Source organism: Bufo bufo, chromosome 6 (genome assembly GCF_905171765.1).
Source record: "Bufo bufo chromosome 6, aBufBuf1.1, whole genome shotgun sequence".
NCBI lineage: Eukaryota > Metazoa > Chordata > Amphibia > Anura > Bufonidae > Bufo > Bufo bufo.
The window spans coordinates 135,029,645-135,047,326 of record NC_053394.1 but is presented as its reverse complement, the minus strand read 5'-3'; the positions used below and the strand labels follow the sequence as shown (position 1 = coordinate 135,047,326).

The window sequence follows — 17,682 nt, the reverse complement described above, 5'->3', positions numbered from 1 at the left end:
GTTAAGTTGTTTTTTCAGCGCGGGTGCAATGCGTTTTTCACGCGCGTGATAAAAAAACTGAATGTTTACAAACAACATCTTCTAGTAACCATCAGTGAAAAACGCATTGCATCCGCACTTGCTTGCGGATGCGATTTTCACTGAACGCCAATTCACTTCTATGGGGCCAAGGCTGCGTGAAAAAACGCAGCATATAGAACATGCTGCGATTTTCACGCAACGCAGAACTGATGCGTGAAATTTTTTTTATAAATCGGTCAGGATTCAGTGCAGGTGCCAGGCGTTCATGTCACGCATTGCACCCGCGCGGAAAAAATTTGCTCGTGTGAAAGGGGCCTTACTCCACTCACATACTGAAAATTCAGGTGTGCCTCCAGTTAATAGGAGTCATTTATGAACGCCAGTTTGGTGTATAAAAAACCCAAAAAAACTTGCAAGCCCCTTTTTTGTGCCTTTTTGTCACACACAGCGTTTTTGCACCATCTTTGCCACTGGGCCGTGAAGGGGGCTTGGTGGCGCCAACGACACTGTCAAATTCACTAACATGTACACCTGAAAACAGGTGTAAATGTTGGAGAAAACCACTCCACTCAGGGAATGGAGTAGTTTCTCAATCCCGGCGCACAAACTGCCTTAGGATGCGCCTCGTCATAAATTAGGTGTATCCTCTGCCAGCCCAGGGGGGAACCAAAGACCTGCGTAAAATGCTAGTCTTAGTAAATGACCCCCAATATCTTTTGCCTCCCACGTTACAATATCCCAGGAAGCTGACATAGGAGGGTTTTGTTTTTGCAGGTTCCTCACTGTACAGGTGAGACCAGCAATTCTACACTGTGATGACCCTGCAGACAGCTCAGCTTCATGTGAGGGACATGGATGGAGACACCATATATGCCGTCACCCTGGGGGGACACACCTTATAGAAGCTTCAGAAGTATATTCTATACACAGTGGTCTCCAACATGTTGCCAAACTACCATTACCAGCATGCTCTGAAAGATGGAGGCCACTATTTTAGAAGTGATACTTACCAATACCTACACATTTTTTTTATAGTTTGGTACCCAGCTATATGCAGGGTGGTAAACTATATACTTATAGCACCCCTAAAGAGTAGCTAATAGTACTCTACTGACTGGGATCCCATTTATGGTTCCAAAACGTGCAGATCTAGACTTCTGCTGCACTACAAGTCAGGCCAATTTGACGATTATGTGAAGGTATATTATCCGGAACCTCAGTATTGTGATCATAGAGACCTACTGTAGTGCTTCTAGAGAGGATAGTGCACCAGAAGGGTGTTTTTCACCCCTCTGCACCCCTTTACTATCCCAGTACAGAAGCATCCAACTCAGGTTCACCTATTCTATCCCATACGACAATCTGGACGGTGCTCCTCTCCCCCGTTTGCTAATACTGAAGTGCATATGGAGAAGGGGGGCTCTGTGCCATGAGGGTCAACTAGAGCTACTCCCCCATCTCCATCCACATGTCCTAAAGGGTTTACCTTTATGGTACGTACTGCCTCCCATGTGAAAGGTCTGGTCACTAGATTTCATTCTCTCCTCTGTCCACTCCGAACAACCCCCATACTTCATATGCATCATAGAGCGTAGTGATGGGGGGGGGGGGGGGGGGGGGGGGTAGTTCACTGCCTGGGACACCCTTGTTATGGGACCACTAGACAAGACCGTGTATTACATGGCTGCCCAATTACTTTTCCCACAGTGCGGTTCCCAGCAGCCAGACCCCTTTGCCATCAGTTGGGGAAGCTTCCTCAAAAAGGGAACTCTAAACCTTTTGGGTAAACAGTTCTTCAAAGCTTAAAGGGGTTCACAATGACCCCCCCCCCATGAGATGATCAGTTTCATGAAGATATCCAAGGGGTGGATAACCCCACTGCTAAGCAAAGTAACGCCTAGGAGAAACAATGGATGACCCTGTAATAGAGGGCCCCCCAGGACTTGCATTGCATTGTGGATCAATCACAGTGATGTTGCAAACATCAAGGTCAAGGAAACACAGGGACTTCCAGCATGAAAAGGAAAAAACAAAACAAAAAAAAACCTATTTATTTAAATACAGATTATGGATCTGATCCACAGAACAGGAACTTAAAATAAACTAACAAATGGTTAACAAGGATCTGGAGTCTGCAGAGTGGGAGTCCCAGTTACTGGGACATCCTGTATGAGGAAGGGGGGATAAGACATTCTTTGTCAAGGGTGGACATTGAGAACTCCCCACCTTCCCGACATCTTTTCTTATATCTGGGTCCAGTGGACGGAGGTCTATCTGCGGACGATGTAGGAGGCCAGCAGGGCCACTCCAGCCAGTGTCGCACCAGTGAGAAGCCACCTCCCGAAGCGTTCCTGGCTCTTTCTGGATTTAGCTGCGGCATCGCTTCCATAAAGGCCGACAAAAGCTTCCTGTGGGGAAGGAAAAGGAGGTTAATAAGACAATACTGTCCAGTGCCAACAGGATCCTCCGCAGCAAGGAGCCTAGGAATCAACCCTGAGTGAATCTGCTACACAGGCTGTGGGATGCATGGTGGTCTATGCCGCCATTGTAACTTTTCACTGACCCTGAAACTACAACAGCAACGTTATACCAATGTATCCCCCATCCCTTTCATCTACTCATCTGTCAGTCTTAACAGCAAATTTAGCATTCTATTCATTATCTATGAAGTGCTCTTTATGTTTCCATTACTCCACAGTCAGTGGAAAATTACAATATTCAATGGATACGCGTGCAGTCCGTGGAGAACATGGGCAGTACACGTCCGGGATTCACTGAAGTCTGAATGAGGCCCCATACACACGACCGTATCCAGTCCGTTTGCAGTCTGAGTATCCACAAAAAAAAATGGATACTGGCCACATATTTTCCTGTTCTGCACCTTCTGCCCTAAGTTAAAAATGCCTATTTTGCGGGGTGGCGGAATGGACATACAGATGTGGACATCTGGAGTCCCCAAACTTCAAAAATATCAGTCAGGTCGGATATGGCCTGGCTATATACAGTGGATGTAAAAAGTCTACACACCCCTGTTAAAAATGTCAGGTTTCTGTGATGTAAAAAAAAATATTTAATAAAAATAAATCATTTCAGAACTTTTTCCACCTTAAGGGGGACCTGTCACCAGTTTTATGGTGTCCTAACTAAGGGCAACATAAATAAGTGACTGATTCTCTTAGCAAAATGCTGAGTCACTTTCTTTAATTGACCCAGTCAATCTGCCAACATCTTGTATTGAAAAGCTCCAGCTGATAATGATGAGTCATGAATATTCATGAGCTCCTGACTCTCCCCGCCCACCTGCTGCTGAATGACAGTTTGTTTCCATAGGAATCAGCAGCAGGTGGGCAGGGGAGTGGCTATAGCTCTGAATTAAATACGCTGGACTCAATGACATCACGCTGGACTCAAATCAGCTCATTAGCATGCAGCATCTTTGTGTGTATATTATGAGGTAACCATCTGTCACACCAGTAAGTGAATACATCTAAGGCACTTTTTAGTAGTTAATGATTGTATATAATTAGTTAGATTATAATCAAATATCCACATGACAGGTTCCCTTTAATGTGACCTATAAACTGTACAACTCAATTGAAAAACAAACTGAAATCTTTTAGGTGGAGGGAAGAAAACAAAAAAAAACTAAAATAATGTGGTTGCATAAGTGTGCACACCCCCTTAGAACTGGGGATGTAGCTGTGTTCAGAATTAAGCAATCACATTCAAAATCATGTTAACCACTTCCCATCTGGGCCATTTGCCCCCTTCCTGACCAGGCCAAATTTTGCAAAACTGACACATCTCACTTTATGTGGTAATAACTTTGGAACGCCTTTATTTATCCAAGTCATTCAGAGATTGTTTTCTCGTGACACATTGTACTTCATGATAGTCATAAATTTGAGTCAAAATATTTCACCTTTATTTATGAAAAAATCCCAAATTTACCCAGAAATTTGAAAAATTTGCAATTTTCTAAATTTCAATTTCTCTGCTTTTAAAAACAGAAAGGGATACCTCATAAAATATTTATTACTTAACATTCCCCATATGTCTACTTTATGTTGGCATCATTTTGGAAATGTCATTTTATTTTTTTAGGACGTTAGAAGGCTTAGAAGTTTAGAAGCAATTCTTCATATTTTTAAGAAAATTGCCAAAACCCACTTTTTAAGGACCAGTTCAGGTCTGAAGTCACTTTGTGGGGCCTACATAGTGGATACCCCCATAAATGACCCCATTGTAGAAACTACACCCCTCAAGGTATTCAAAACCGATTTTACAAACTTTGTTAACCTTTTAGGCGTTCCACAAGAATTAAAGGAAAATGGAGATCAAATTTTTAAATTTCACTTTTTTGGCAGATTTTCCATTTTAATCAATTTTTCTTCTTTAACACATCGATGGTTAACAGCCAAACAAAACTCAATATTTATTACCCAGATTCTGCGGTTTACAGAAACACCCCACATGTGGTCATAAACTGCTGTATGGGCACACGGCAGGGCGCAGAAGAAAAGGAACTCCACATGGTTTTTAGATGCCATGTCCCATTTGAAGCCCCCTGATGCACCCTTACAGTAGAAACTCCCAAGAAGTGACCCCATTTTGGAAACTAGGGGATAAGGTGCCAGTTTTATTAGTACTATTTTTGGGTACATATGATTTTTTGATCATTCATTATAACACTTTATGGGGCAAGGTGACCAAAAAATTGGTTGTTTTAGCACAGTTTCTATTTATTTATTTTTACAGCGTTCACCTGAGGGGTTCAGTCAAGTGACATTTTTATAGAGCAGATTGTTACGGACGTGGCGATACCTAATATGTATACTTTTTCTTATTTATTAAAGTTTTACACAATAATAGCATTTTTGAAACAAAAAAATTATGTTTTAATGTGTCCATGTTCTGAGAGCTATAGATTTTCTTATGTAGGGGCTCATTTTTTGCGGGATGAGGTGACGGTTTTATTGGTACCATTTTGTGGGACATACGCGTTTTTGATCACTTGGTGTTGCACCTTTTGTGATGTAAGGTGACAAAAATTGCTTGTTTTGACAGTTTTTGTTTTTTTTACGGTGTTCACCCGAGGGGTTAGGTCATGTGATATTTTTATAGAGCTGGTTTTTACGGACGCGGCAATACCAAATATGTCTATTTTATTTTTTACATTTTTTTTTCATTCCTTACTTGGGGACTTTTTTTTTTTTACATGTGAAACTTTTTTTTTTTACACTTTTCGTCCCCCATAAGGTCATACAAGACCTCTGGGGGACATTTACTTCACTTTTTATTTTTATTTTCAATGTTGATTTCTCCTGTAACTGGGGCTGACATAGTAGCCCCAGTTACAGAAGAAATGCACCCCTAGAGAGGCTGTACAGCGTAATTCAGCGCTGTACAGCCTCAGTGCAGGGCTGATCGAGGTCTGTGAAAGACCTCACACAGCTCCTGCACTCTTCGGTCCCGGCGGTCACATGACCGCCGGGCCGGAACAGGAAGCGCACAGCGCTTCCTTCTCTGCAGACACAGCGCTCGGTGAGCGCTGTGTCTGCAGCGATCTAGAAGGCAGGGACACCTGGGCACTGTCCCTGCCTTCTCTAAGGGTTGCCCTGCTGTCACTGACAGCGGGCAACCCGATCAGCAGCTGCACGATTAGCGTGCAGCTGCTATTTCTGAACGGACGTTTTAAAACGTGCTTTCAGAAATAGAGATCCACCCATAGGACGTTTATATCCTATGGGCGGACGTAAAGTGGTTAAAGATTTCAGTTTGTTTTTCAATTGAGTGGTGCAGTTTATAGGTCACATTAAAGGTGGAAAAAGTTCTGAAATAATTTATCTTTGTCAAAAAAAAAAATTTACATCAATGAAACCTGACATTTTAACAGGGGTGTGTAGACTTTTTATATCACATTATATACTTCGGTTGGAGCCGAAATGTCGCGTCACCCATGGGTGAATAAAGATCCCACTTTTTACTGCTACTTTGGAGTGCTGCTCTATTTTTCCATTATACAATTGGGCAAGTTTTTTCCCTTTGAGCTAGCACCCACCTGTGTTTTTTTTTTTGGTTGGTGCTGCCATATTATTTTTTATATATATATATATATATATATATATATATATATATACACACACACACACACACACATACATACATACATACATACTTCACAGAATGCAAATCATCACAGCAGCAAGCCATGTATGTGCAGACACTGAACCAGCAGCAGCTCTCGGGAGATTTCAGCTCTGCCAGCAATATGGTAGGGGCTGTGACCTCAGTCCTTCTCACCTTTCTAAAATAAGGCCAGATGATTATGTTATTAGAGAGGGTTTCGTCACAGGCCTCATATTTTCGGTCCAGCTCTCCCCTTGCTGGAATGTCTCAGTGATAGCTGTGTACACGAGGCAACAGAAGAATGAGCTGCGAGCCCCTGGCTAAGTCCAGACATGAATCCCTGTTATGTTCTCAGGAGTGTCCTCAAAGAGAGGTGAGGAGAAGACAATGGCATTCTTCACATTGCTCCAGGACTAATCATCATCCTCCGTGAAGTCAAGCCTAGCAATAAGGCTGTAGCAAAGGTGAAGAGCACCTATCAATGCATTGCATCCGCACTTGCTTCCGGATGTGATGCCTTTTTCACTGAAGCCCCATTCACTTCTATGAGGCCAGGGCTGCGTGTAAAACGCAGAATATAGAACATGCTGCATTTTTCACGCAACGCAGAACTGGTGTGTGAAAAAAAAAAAACAGACCCATTGAAATGAATGAGTCAGGATTCAGTGCGGGTGCTATGTGTTCACGTCACGCATTGAACTTGCGCGGAAAACTCACTCGTGTGAAAGGGGCCTAAGAGACTGTTCAGTACAAAAACTGTCTCCCATTGTAATTATCCTTTAGGCCCCTTTCACATTAGCAAGTTTTCCGCGTGGGTGCAATGCGTGACGTGAACACATAGCACCCGCACTGAATCCTGACCCATTCATTTCAAAGGGTCTGTGTACATGAGCTTTTTTTTTTTCATGCATCAGTTTTGCGTTGCGTGAAAAACGCATCATGTTCTATATTCTACGTTTTTTACGCAGCCCTGGCTCAATAGAAGTGAATGGGGCTTCAGTGAAAAACGCATCGCATCCGGAAGCAAGTGCGGATGCGATGCGTTTTTCACTGATGGTTGCTAGGAGATGTTGTTTGTAAACCTTCAGTTTTTTATCATGCGCGTGAAAAATGCATCAAAACGCATTGCACCCGCACGGAAAAAAACTGATCGACTGAACGCAATTGCAGACAAAACTGACTGAACTTGCTTACAAAATGGTGCGAGTTTCACTGAACGCACCCTGAACGCATCCGGAGCCAATCCGTGAAAGAGGCCTTCGGCTGAGTTCACACGGGCGTGACGGATTTGTTCAGGATGGGTCCTGGGTGTCCATTTTGCACGCGCGTGATAAAAACCTGAATGTGGTACCCAGACCCGAACTTCTTCACTGAAGTTCAGGTTTGGGTTCTGTGGTGTGTAGATGTAATTATTTTCCCTTATAACATGGTTATAAGGGAAAATAATAGCATTCTTTAATACAGAATGCTTAGTAGAAGGTCAATTGAGGGTTAAAAAAATAGATTGATCGTGTAGCTGCCGGTCTCTTGTTCTTTCTTCAGGACCTGTCAAAGGGCCTGTGGTGACGTCACTGAGATCATCACATGGTCCATCACCACGGTGATGGACCATGTGATTGTACCATGTGATGTGACGTCACCACAGGTCCTTTAGCCAGCAGCTCATGATTAAAGAAGTAAGAAGAGATCGGCAACTACGCGATCAAGAGGAGGAGGTAAGTTAATTTATTTTATTTTTTTAACCCTCAATTGACCTTCTACTAAGCATTCTGTATTCAGAATGCTATTATTTTCCCTTATAACCATGTTATAAGGGAAAATAATACAGTGGATAGACTGTCATTTTAGCAACCATGCGTGAAAATCGCACAGCATCCGCACTTGCTTGCGATTTTCACTCAGCCCCATTCACTTCTATGGGGCCTGCGTTGCGTGATAAACACACAATATAGAGCATGCTGCAATTTTCACGCAACGCATAAGTGATGCGTGAAAATCACCGCTCATGTGCACAGCCCCATAGAAATGAATGGGTCAGGATTCAGTGCGGGTGCAATGCGTTCACATCACGCATTGCACCCGCGCGGAAATCTCGCCCGTGTGAACTCAGCCTAAGGGCTCTTTCACACTTGCGTTGTCCAGATCAGTCGTGCACTCCATTTGCCGGAGGTGCCTGACGGATCCGTAACAACGCAAGTGAACTGAAAGCATTTGAAGACTGATCCGTCTTCAAAATGCGTTCAGTGTTACTATGGCACCCAGGACGCTATTAAAGTCCTGGCTGCCATAGTAGTAGTGGGGAGCGGGGGAGCAGTATACTTAGTCCGTGCGGCTCCCGGGGCGCTCCAGAAAGACTTCAGAGCGCCCCATGCGCATGGATGACGTGATCCAATGCAATCACGTCATCCATGTGTGTGGGGCGACCTGACGTCACTCTGAAGCGCCCCGGGAGCCGCACGGACGGTAAGTATACTGCTCCCCCGCTCCCCACTACACTTAACCATGGCAAACAGGACTTTAGTGTCCTGGGAGCCATGGTAACCATTCAGAAAAAGCTAAACGTCGGATCCGGTAATGCGCCGAAACGACGTTTAGCTTAAGGCCGGATCCGGATTAATGCCTTTCAATGGGCATTAATTCCGGATCCGGCCTTGCGGCAAGTCTTCAGGATTTTTGACCGGAGCAAAAAGCGCAGCATGCTGCGGTATTTTCTCTGGCCAAAAAACGTTCCGTTCCGGAACTGAAGACATCCTGATGCATCCTGAACGGATTTCTCTCCATTCAGAATGCATTAGGATAATCCTGATCAGGATTCTTCCGGCATAGAGCCCCGACGACGGAACTCTATGCCGGAAAAGAACAACGCAAGTGTGAAAGAGCCCTTACGGAGCCTTTCAGTTAAGCCAAATATGTTTGGTCACATAGTATCAGCAGATCTGGATGATGGGCAACACTGGGTTTCCACATTGTTGCAGATTAATAGCACAACCCCCAACAAACTTGATTCATGTGGCCAAGAAGAGATGGAAGGATGGGACGCTGAGATCTAGTATGTTTTTCTGCAAGGAGCTTTCACGTGGGGTGGCTGCAATACGGATGGCCATTAGTATCAATGTAAAGGTACAAGCACTAGAGGCTTCGGAGCCATGCACCGTGCAGAGCAAAAGCCTTAGAATACAAGATAAATATATTTAGTGAACGGCAAACCTGGATTTTCCCTATTCCATAAAAATTCTCCCAGAGGTATGAGGAACATGACTACATGAAACCGCTAGCACTATTGGCAGCGTGTAGAGACTCTCCACGTCATGTCATTCGCAGTCAGACGCTCTCCAATAATACTATGCCAGGTACACTGCCGCGCTGCAGGGAAGTGCATTTGTATCCTACTTGTAAGGCAACACTCGCTGAGCAGAACATGCAGCACTGACATGATCATGTGATTTAAAGGGCTGGTCCACGAGATAAAAATAACTTAGAAAAGCCTCAAAAGGGTGTAACAGAAAAAAAAAAAAAAAAATACCTCACCCATCTGCTCCCGTTCTGCTCCCCTAGTCACTCACAGCCCTCTACTTCCTGATGCCTCTCAACAAGCAGGTGACCATTCAGCCAGTCACCGGCCGAGGCAGATCGCTGCTGTGGCCAGTCACCGGCCGAGGCAGATCGCTGCTGTGGCCAGTCACCGGCCGAGGCAGATCGCTGCTGTGGCCAGTCACCGGCCGAGGCAGATCGCTGCTGTGGCCAGTCACCGGCCGAGGATTATTTCCTGTGTGCTGAGAGGCATCAGAAAGCAGGGACCAGGAACTGGGGAAGCACTGGAATGGGAATGGAAGGAGATCCGTTAGGATGTATATTTTGGTGGACACCAATTCTGAAGCTTTTCTAAATAATTCCAACAAGCCCATTAAGACTTAGAGGATGTGTTATTAGCAGACAACCCCTTTATGCACAGAAGAGGCGATAACTGATCAATAGTGGTCCGACCGCTGGGACCACCAGTGAGTGCAAGAACAAGGGGGCAGCAAGCATCACCGAACGAACCATCTTGTGAGAATGGAGCAGTGGTACACATGCGTGACCACTGCTCCATACACTTCTATAGGAATGCTAAGAAAAGCATCCCTTGTGGCTGGGGGATAAGTGTCATTGGTGGGACACCCCTTTTATAGCAACAGCCACATGTCACAGCCATTTGTGGTGAAGGGGAATTTAGTTCACACTGATTTATTAAAACCTTCCCCTCCCCCAACCTCCGTCTTACTTCTGTACCACTCAGCCTTGCATTTATGTGAAAGAAAAGGAAAAAAAACAAAAAAAAAAAACAAGAAGATAAAGTGACCAAGACATTTTTCTTCTTCATGCCACCCCCACCCCCCTTTGTCAGAGATGACCACTGCTAACCCCACACTGAAGCTCACCTATCATTCATTCTCCATGCCACAAACAGAGCAACTGCCCATTCACCCACAGTCCATCACTCACCCTGACCCAACGCTCAACCACCCCACTTGCCCACTGCTCACCCAGCCTCCATTTGTTTGTATCCATGGTCCTAAAGCTGTATCCAGATAGGTGGCCATCCATTCGATAATCCTAGGTATCAGTACTTCCATTTCCTTGTTTGCACTTTCAAAACACAGTGCCCCCCCAAAGGAGAAAAAGGCCACAATGCGTCCCCAGTTTATGCCATCCCTGAACAGCTCGTGCACCACCTGCTCAAAGCTCTGATACGCAGTGTCCAGGGTGATGTGCAGCTGGCAGGTGAGGTCGCTGAACGCCCTGCGATACCTCAACTCAAACTCTTCTGAGGCTTCCAGCAGCGCCTGCTGCAGCACATCTTCGACCACGGCACCCTGCGGGGGCGCAGCGACTTGGGCTACAGCCTGAGCAGAGGGCGAGGTTCCATTCAGCAGTGTTCCAGGCTCGGGATCAGCACAACAACTTGGGTTGAAGCCTTTCTGCAAGAGTTTTTTGCATATAAAGTTTTGTACAAGAACCTGATTGCCTCCGTCCATCCTCAAGGGTGAGAGCTTATCATGTCCTGGGACAGAGAGGCAGCAGCTGAACACAGCAGCACATGGAAGCTCAGAGGCTGACAAAGCCGTGCAGGGTGCCGTGGAGCTAGGGTTCCCAGGGCAAGGACGTAAGACGCGTCACTCAGCCTTGATGTCAGTAAATCCACGACCACTCGTGACTGATGGGAGGACAGAGATCATCTGCAGAAAGAAAGACAAACAGCATCAATAAGAGGGACACCAGGACCAGAAGCTCATGCAGAGATCTGCACCTCCTGCTCGACACGTTCCTCACACCAGACCTAGGACGCAGCACAGATTTCATTTTCTTTACCCAAGGTGGAGTTTTCTCCTGTGCTTAATACCATGCCCTGCTATTAATGCACCATCTATGAGCTGCCAAGATCGGGGGAAGGGAAGTGACAACCGATCGGAGTGCATCTGCAACACTACAGTGGTTGTCGCTCATCGAGAGGGTCAGTAAACCACCACCGCTTGCTTTGACTTTGGGTCTTTAGATTTGTAAAGGCGTTTTTATGGGTAATATTATTAGGGGCAGAATGTAAAATGATGCACAGTGCGCCAATTAGAGAAGCACAAGTACAATCAGCTCATGCACGCAAAACGTATTTTTTTGTCTGTGTCCGTTGTGGTCTGCAGGCGAAACCATTCATTTAAATGGTGGGACCTATTAAAAAAAAAAAAAAAAAAAAAAAAAAGATTCCGCATCCATATGTCCGGAAGTCTGTTCCACCCAAAAAATAGAACATGTCCTATTTGTGTCCGTTTTGAGGACAAGGATAGGCATTGTTAAGATGGATCCACAAAAAAAAACAAAAAAAAAAACATTTAAAACGGACGTCATCCGTTTTTTTTGCAGACCACAAAGTACATACAGTCGTGTGCATGATCCCTTATGCAGACAAGGGCGCACATTTACTAATCCTAAAGGTGGCGTGAGCCTAGACATGCTATGAGGACCGGCACCAGATTGATCATAGGGGCTCAGGCTGAATGATGAATCTCTCGCAGGGTTAGGCCTCTTTCACACGGGCGTTGCGGGAAAAGGTGTGGGTGCGTTGCGGGAACATGCGCGATTTTTCCGCGCGAGTGCAAAACATTGTAATGCGTTTGCACGCGCGTGAGAAAAATCGGCATGTTTGGTACCCAAACCCGAACTTCTTCACAGAAGTTCGGGCTTGGGATCGGTGTTCTGTAGATTGTATTATTTTCCCTTATAACATGGTTAGAAGGGAAAATAATAGCATTCTGAATACAGAATATAGTACAATAGTGCTGGAGGGGGTTAAAAAAAAAAATAATAATTTAACTCACCTTAATCCACTTGCTTGCGCAGCCCGGCATCTCTTCTGTCTTTTTCTTTGCTGTGTGCAGGAAAAGGACCTGTGGTGACGTCACTCCGGTCATCACATGATCTTTTAACATGGTGATGGATCATGTGATGACCGGAGTGACGTCACCACAGGTCCTTTTCCTGCACACAGCAAAGAAGACAGAAGAGAAGCCGGGCTGCGCAAGGAAGTGGATTAAGGTGAGTTAAAAAAATATATATATATATATATATATATTTTATATTTTTTTTAACCCCTCCAGCACTATTTTACTAAGCATTCTGTATTCAGAATGCTTTTATTTTCCCTTATAACCATGTTATAAAGGGAAAATAATAAAGATCGGGTCTCCATCCCGATCATCTCCTAGCAACCGTGCGTGAAAATCGCACCGCATCCGCACTTGCTTGTGGATGCTTGCGATTTTCACGCAGCCCCATTCACTTCTATGGGGCCTGCATTGCGTGGAAAACTCACAATATAGAGCATGCTGCGATCTTCACGCAACGCACAAGTGATGAGTGAAAATCCCCGCTCATATGCACAGCCCCATAGAAATGAACGGGTCCGGATTCAGTGCGGGTGCAATGCGTTCACATCACGCATTGCACCCGTGCGGAAAACTCGCCCGTGTGAAAGGGGCCTTAGACACTTTTCTCTGACTACTGACTATTTCTATGCCAGAATTGTGGCACTATTTTGAATCAAAATGGAGCAGTGAAGACCCAGCCTCTTTCCTATGAAACGCAGCCACTTTTCTACTAAGTTCCCCCCCCCCCGCCCCCTTGTCAAGCATGTCAGAAAAAAATAAATAAAAAATAAACCCTAGATGCACCAAATTGCTCCACTTTTTAGACAAATCTATAGTGCGGACACATTAGTAAAGCTGGACCAAAGTGTTCCTGAAAAGGTAAGTGGTGGACAGTACATGCCGGGATTAAACAATTTATTTTACATCATGGTATCCTGACAGGCTGAGTGCAATATATTTGCATCAAAAGTGATTAAAAAAAACTACCCTTCATGTACAAGAATAAAATACTGTCCCCTATGTACAAGACTATAACTAATATAATACTGTCCCCTATGTGCAAGACTATAACTAATATAATACTGTCCCCTATGTGCAAGACTATAACTAATATAATACTGTCCCCTATGTACAAGACTATAACTAATATAATACTGTCCCCTATGTGCAAGACTATAACTAATATAATACTGCCCCCTATGTACAAGACTATAACTAATATAATACTGCCCCCTATGTACAAGACTATAACTAATATAATGCTGCCCCCTATGTACAAGACTATAACTAATATAATGCTGCCCCCTATGTACAAGACTATAACTAATATAATACTGCCCCCTATGTACAAGACTATAACTAATATAATACTGCCCCCTATGTACAAGACTATAACTAATATTATACTGCCCCCTATGTACAAGACTATAACTAATATAATACTGCCCCCTATGTACAAGACTATAACTAATATAATACTGCCCCCTATGTACAAGACTATAACTAATATAATGCTGCCCCCTATGTACAAGACTATAACTAATATAATACTGTCCCCTATGTGCAAGACTATAACTAATATAATACTGCCCCCTATGTACAAGACTATAACTAATATAATGCTGCCCCCTATGTACAAGACTATAACTACTATAATACTGCCCCTATGTACAAGACTATAACTAATATAATACTGCCCCCTATGTACAAGACTATAACTAATATAATACTGCCCCCATGTACATGAATATAACTACTATAATACCGTCTCCTATGAAGAAGAATATAACTACTATAATATCACTTCTGTACGGTCATGTAATGTCACTGGGTGACATTATTCGAGGTGAACTCTTACATTGAGGTAACTTCCATGAAAGTGAATGACTCAGAAAGTTAACATCCTGTGATGATAGACAAGCCTTTTCTAAACAAGCAGAAAGCAGCATTCTTGAGAAATACTGCAATATCATGATCCGGAGCAGAATAGGCTTATTACACATCTGCCCCCCTATGTGCACTGAGTGTAAATCAGTTCTGTTCATCGGAGTGGGACTTGCAGAAATCCATGGCCCTGACGTCAAAACCCGACTCTGATGAATTCAACGGATTTTCTGCGGCAAAATCCGCAGAGTGTGAATGCTCCCTTACTGCGCCGTGCTCCACGCAGCGAGCAGACGATGGAGGACTCCAGGTAGACGTCCGCAGAGGACGGGAGGTCGGTTACTACCAGCAAACTGGCCAGTCCACTCATTTATCCCCACTAATGAGTAACGCATGAGTCAGCGCAGCCGTACAGCGTGCAGGACGGATCAGCAAGCATGCTGGGACTTGTAGCTCCACAGCCAAAAACCATATCTACAGGAAGGACCCTGTGATCGGCTGCAATCACTACAAGAGGGGAAAAAAAGCATGACATGGCAGAAATTGACTGATGGACCCCTAAACCAGGAGCAGGGTTCAGATCAGGGAGCGAGGGGACCCTCCAATCAGCTCAGAGTCGCGCAACCTGTTGGGAAACTACAACTTCCAACATTCCCTGCATACTGGGAGTTGTAGTTTTGCAACCGACGGAGAGCCACAGGGTGCAGGTCACACAAACGTATAAAATGGATATATACGGCCCAAGGGGCATCATCGTGGTGCAATTTAAAGGGGAACACTCCCTAGAATCCACTGAAATGGAGAGGCTGAGCCTTCATGTCAGTAGCTGGGGAAGGTGATTCTCCTATGCATGCCATGTATAGAGCCGGTGCACATAGGTAGACAGGTTAGTACATAGCACATAGAGCACTGGAATAAACACCACACACGCCCATTATAAATATGCGCTCACACCCCACACACACAGGGAAGCAGAAGGCCCCGGGATACTCACACAGCAGGGGCCCCACTGGGCTCTCCGTCTGTCACTCCGAGGACACCAATGTCCCCCTCACTACCCCAAGAGAGGCTCTTGTCGCCTTGCAGCTCCGCCCCTTCCCTCGGTGATCATGGATACCCAATCAGGGTGTGAGTGGGCCGTTGCCCTGGCAGCGCCCCATTGATCTGCGCACTCAGAGCATGGACAAGAAGACTACGCTTCCCGAAATGCTTTGCTTCTTGACGTCAGGCTGACGCACTGAGCGGGGAGAGGGGGGGGGGATTAGTGAAAGGTATTAAAGTACTGCGTCATGTCCGGGATTGGCCATTTTGTCGTAGACTTATAGGATTTTTATTTATTTCTTTATGTTTTTAAAAAGATAAGAGTTGAAAATGGTTGTTGCAAATTTACTTATAGCAATAGTGGGGTCTTTAGAGTGTAATATTAAACATGGAAAATGCCTTTTAGACCATGCTTGCCTGCTTTTCAGAAAACAGAGATTCAGAGAAGAGATGTAAAGGGATTGACCAATTTTATATATATTTTTTATATACCCCCTACCACCACCACCACAGGAACCTGTTGATGGAAGCATAATTTCCTGCACCCTGGCGCTTGGTTCCTGCTCCATGGGCCCAACGCGTTTTGGGTCACGCATGTAAACTTCTGGCATGGACGGGGACGAGTGTGCCACAGAAGTGATGCGTCCCCACATCACTACTGGGTCATACGCCACTGCTGTGGCCCATCATTGACTGCTGCAGTACACATGTCCCTGTCCATGAAATTTACACACAGGAACTGAAGTACAGAGAAGATAGCTGTAGACACACAGAGGCAGGACAGAATGGTTCTCTCAACCCCTTTAAGCAGCATGTGTAGTATGGCATACGATCTTATGCCTTGCCCATTTAAAAATGAAATATCCTGAAAACTAAAGCATTTGTCTCACAAACTGCACTTATGACCCCTTTTGACATGCTTCAAAATGAATATGGACCCCCGACCGCCACCTCTACATAAATACAGAGCTCTGATCTGACAACTATAATGCTAAAACCCACCCAAAAAAAGACACTAGACCCAAGCCCCTAAACAATACAGAAACGCTAAAAAAATACAGACTCTAAAATAAATTGGGCCACCAGCGCTTGGTAAAGACTACAAGATTTCTGTCTGAACTTGGACTGCCTGATATTGTTGGGCCTGCTGCACTTGGGGAGCAGCTCTGGAGACTGTGACTGGTTAAGGACCAAGTTCCGGTCTGAAGTGATTTTGGGCGTCTACACCAGAGAAGAACCTTAGGGTATGACCACGTGTCGCGGTTACAACGTGGCCATGTGAGCCAAAGCAGGCTCAAATTAACTAATTTGGACCACACTGTTCAGTAAGTCAGTGTCGCAACCATGTCATGTCCACGCCCTGTGGTCGCACCCTGAGAGTAGTTATGGAGACTACCACACTGTTGTCTCCCATAGGAGGTGAAGGGAAAGGCTGTATTGACACAGTTGTCAGACACTTTTCTGCGACTCCATCGGTTGTCTTACTTTGAGAAAACTTTTTACGCCAGAATTGTGGTGCAATTTTAACGCAAAATGGTGCCTCTTAGGCCTTGCCCTGTTTCCAACAAAGCCACCCTTGTTGAGCATGTTGGAAAAAACTGTAGGAACCCTATATGAACTAATTTGCACCAATTCTTAGATTTTTGGCTCAGACACATTAGTAAATCTGGGCCAGTGTGTGGTGAAGCAAAACTCACAGAGACTAATAAAGTGTGGTGAATCATGGCCTACAACCGTGCGCCAAATTGCACAAAACCAGTCATCTGAGACTGCTCTGGATGGGTACTGTGAACGAGACTGTGGCCCATTCTTCTATGAAAGAGCCTGTGACTACAGTGAGTCCTGCGAAGTGGAGTGCCGCCTGATACCCAGGCAGAGGTGAGTTCTAAGGGACTGTTTGCCTGCTATTAATCGCCAAGCACGGTGCTTGTGCCAGGAACTGTAAGCTTTGTAGAGAACTGTGTTGTAATGATAAGCCTGTATCCTCTGTGAAGAGGAACTATAACCTCCACGCCAGTTACATCAAAGCTGAGTAAACACCGATTCCTGTTAAAGGGTATCTGTCAGCAGATTTGTACCTATGAAATTGGCCGGCCCTTGGTTGGTCCCATGTACATATCTGCCCGCACTGCTGAGAAAACTGAGAAGTTTTAATATATGCAAATGAGCCTCTAGGAGCAATGGGGGCGTTGCTATTACTCCAAGAAGG

General features: G+C 44.8%; 1 protein-coding gene across 1 annotated transcript; it reads right to left on the bottom strand.

Annotated features, from left to right (window-relative positions):
* Window positions 1–452: 452 nt before the first annotated feature.
* On the bottom strand, window positions 453–15,615 carry BCL2L1 (BCL2 like 1). The gene is made up of 4 exons (XM_040438754.1): window positions 15,427–15,615; window positions 11,251–11,366; window positions 10,674–11,216; window positions 453–2,429 (listed from the first exon to the last, which is right to left on the bottom strand). Exons 3-4 carry the CDS (start codon window positions 11,163–11,165, stop codon window positions 2,292–2,294), a joined length of 630 nt encoding a protein of 209 aa, XP_040294688.1. The 5' UTR covers window positions 11,166–11,216; window positions 11,251–11,366; window positions 15,427–15,615; the 3' UTR covers window positions 453–2,291.
* Window positions 15,616–17,682: the final 2,067 nt, after the last annotated feature.

Bases quoted from the DNA above. Each gene is read 5' to 3' on its own strand.
- BCL2L1 (XM_040438754.1), bottom strand. From the start codon at position 11,165: ATGGACGGAGGCAATCAGGTTCTTGTACAAAACTTTATATGCAAAAAA. The intron at 2,430-10,673 runs GTGAGCAGTGGG...CCTTCCCCACAG, and splicing joins TACAAACAAATGGAGGCTGG to GAAGCTTTTGTCGGCCTTTA.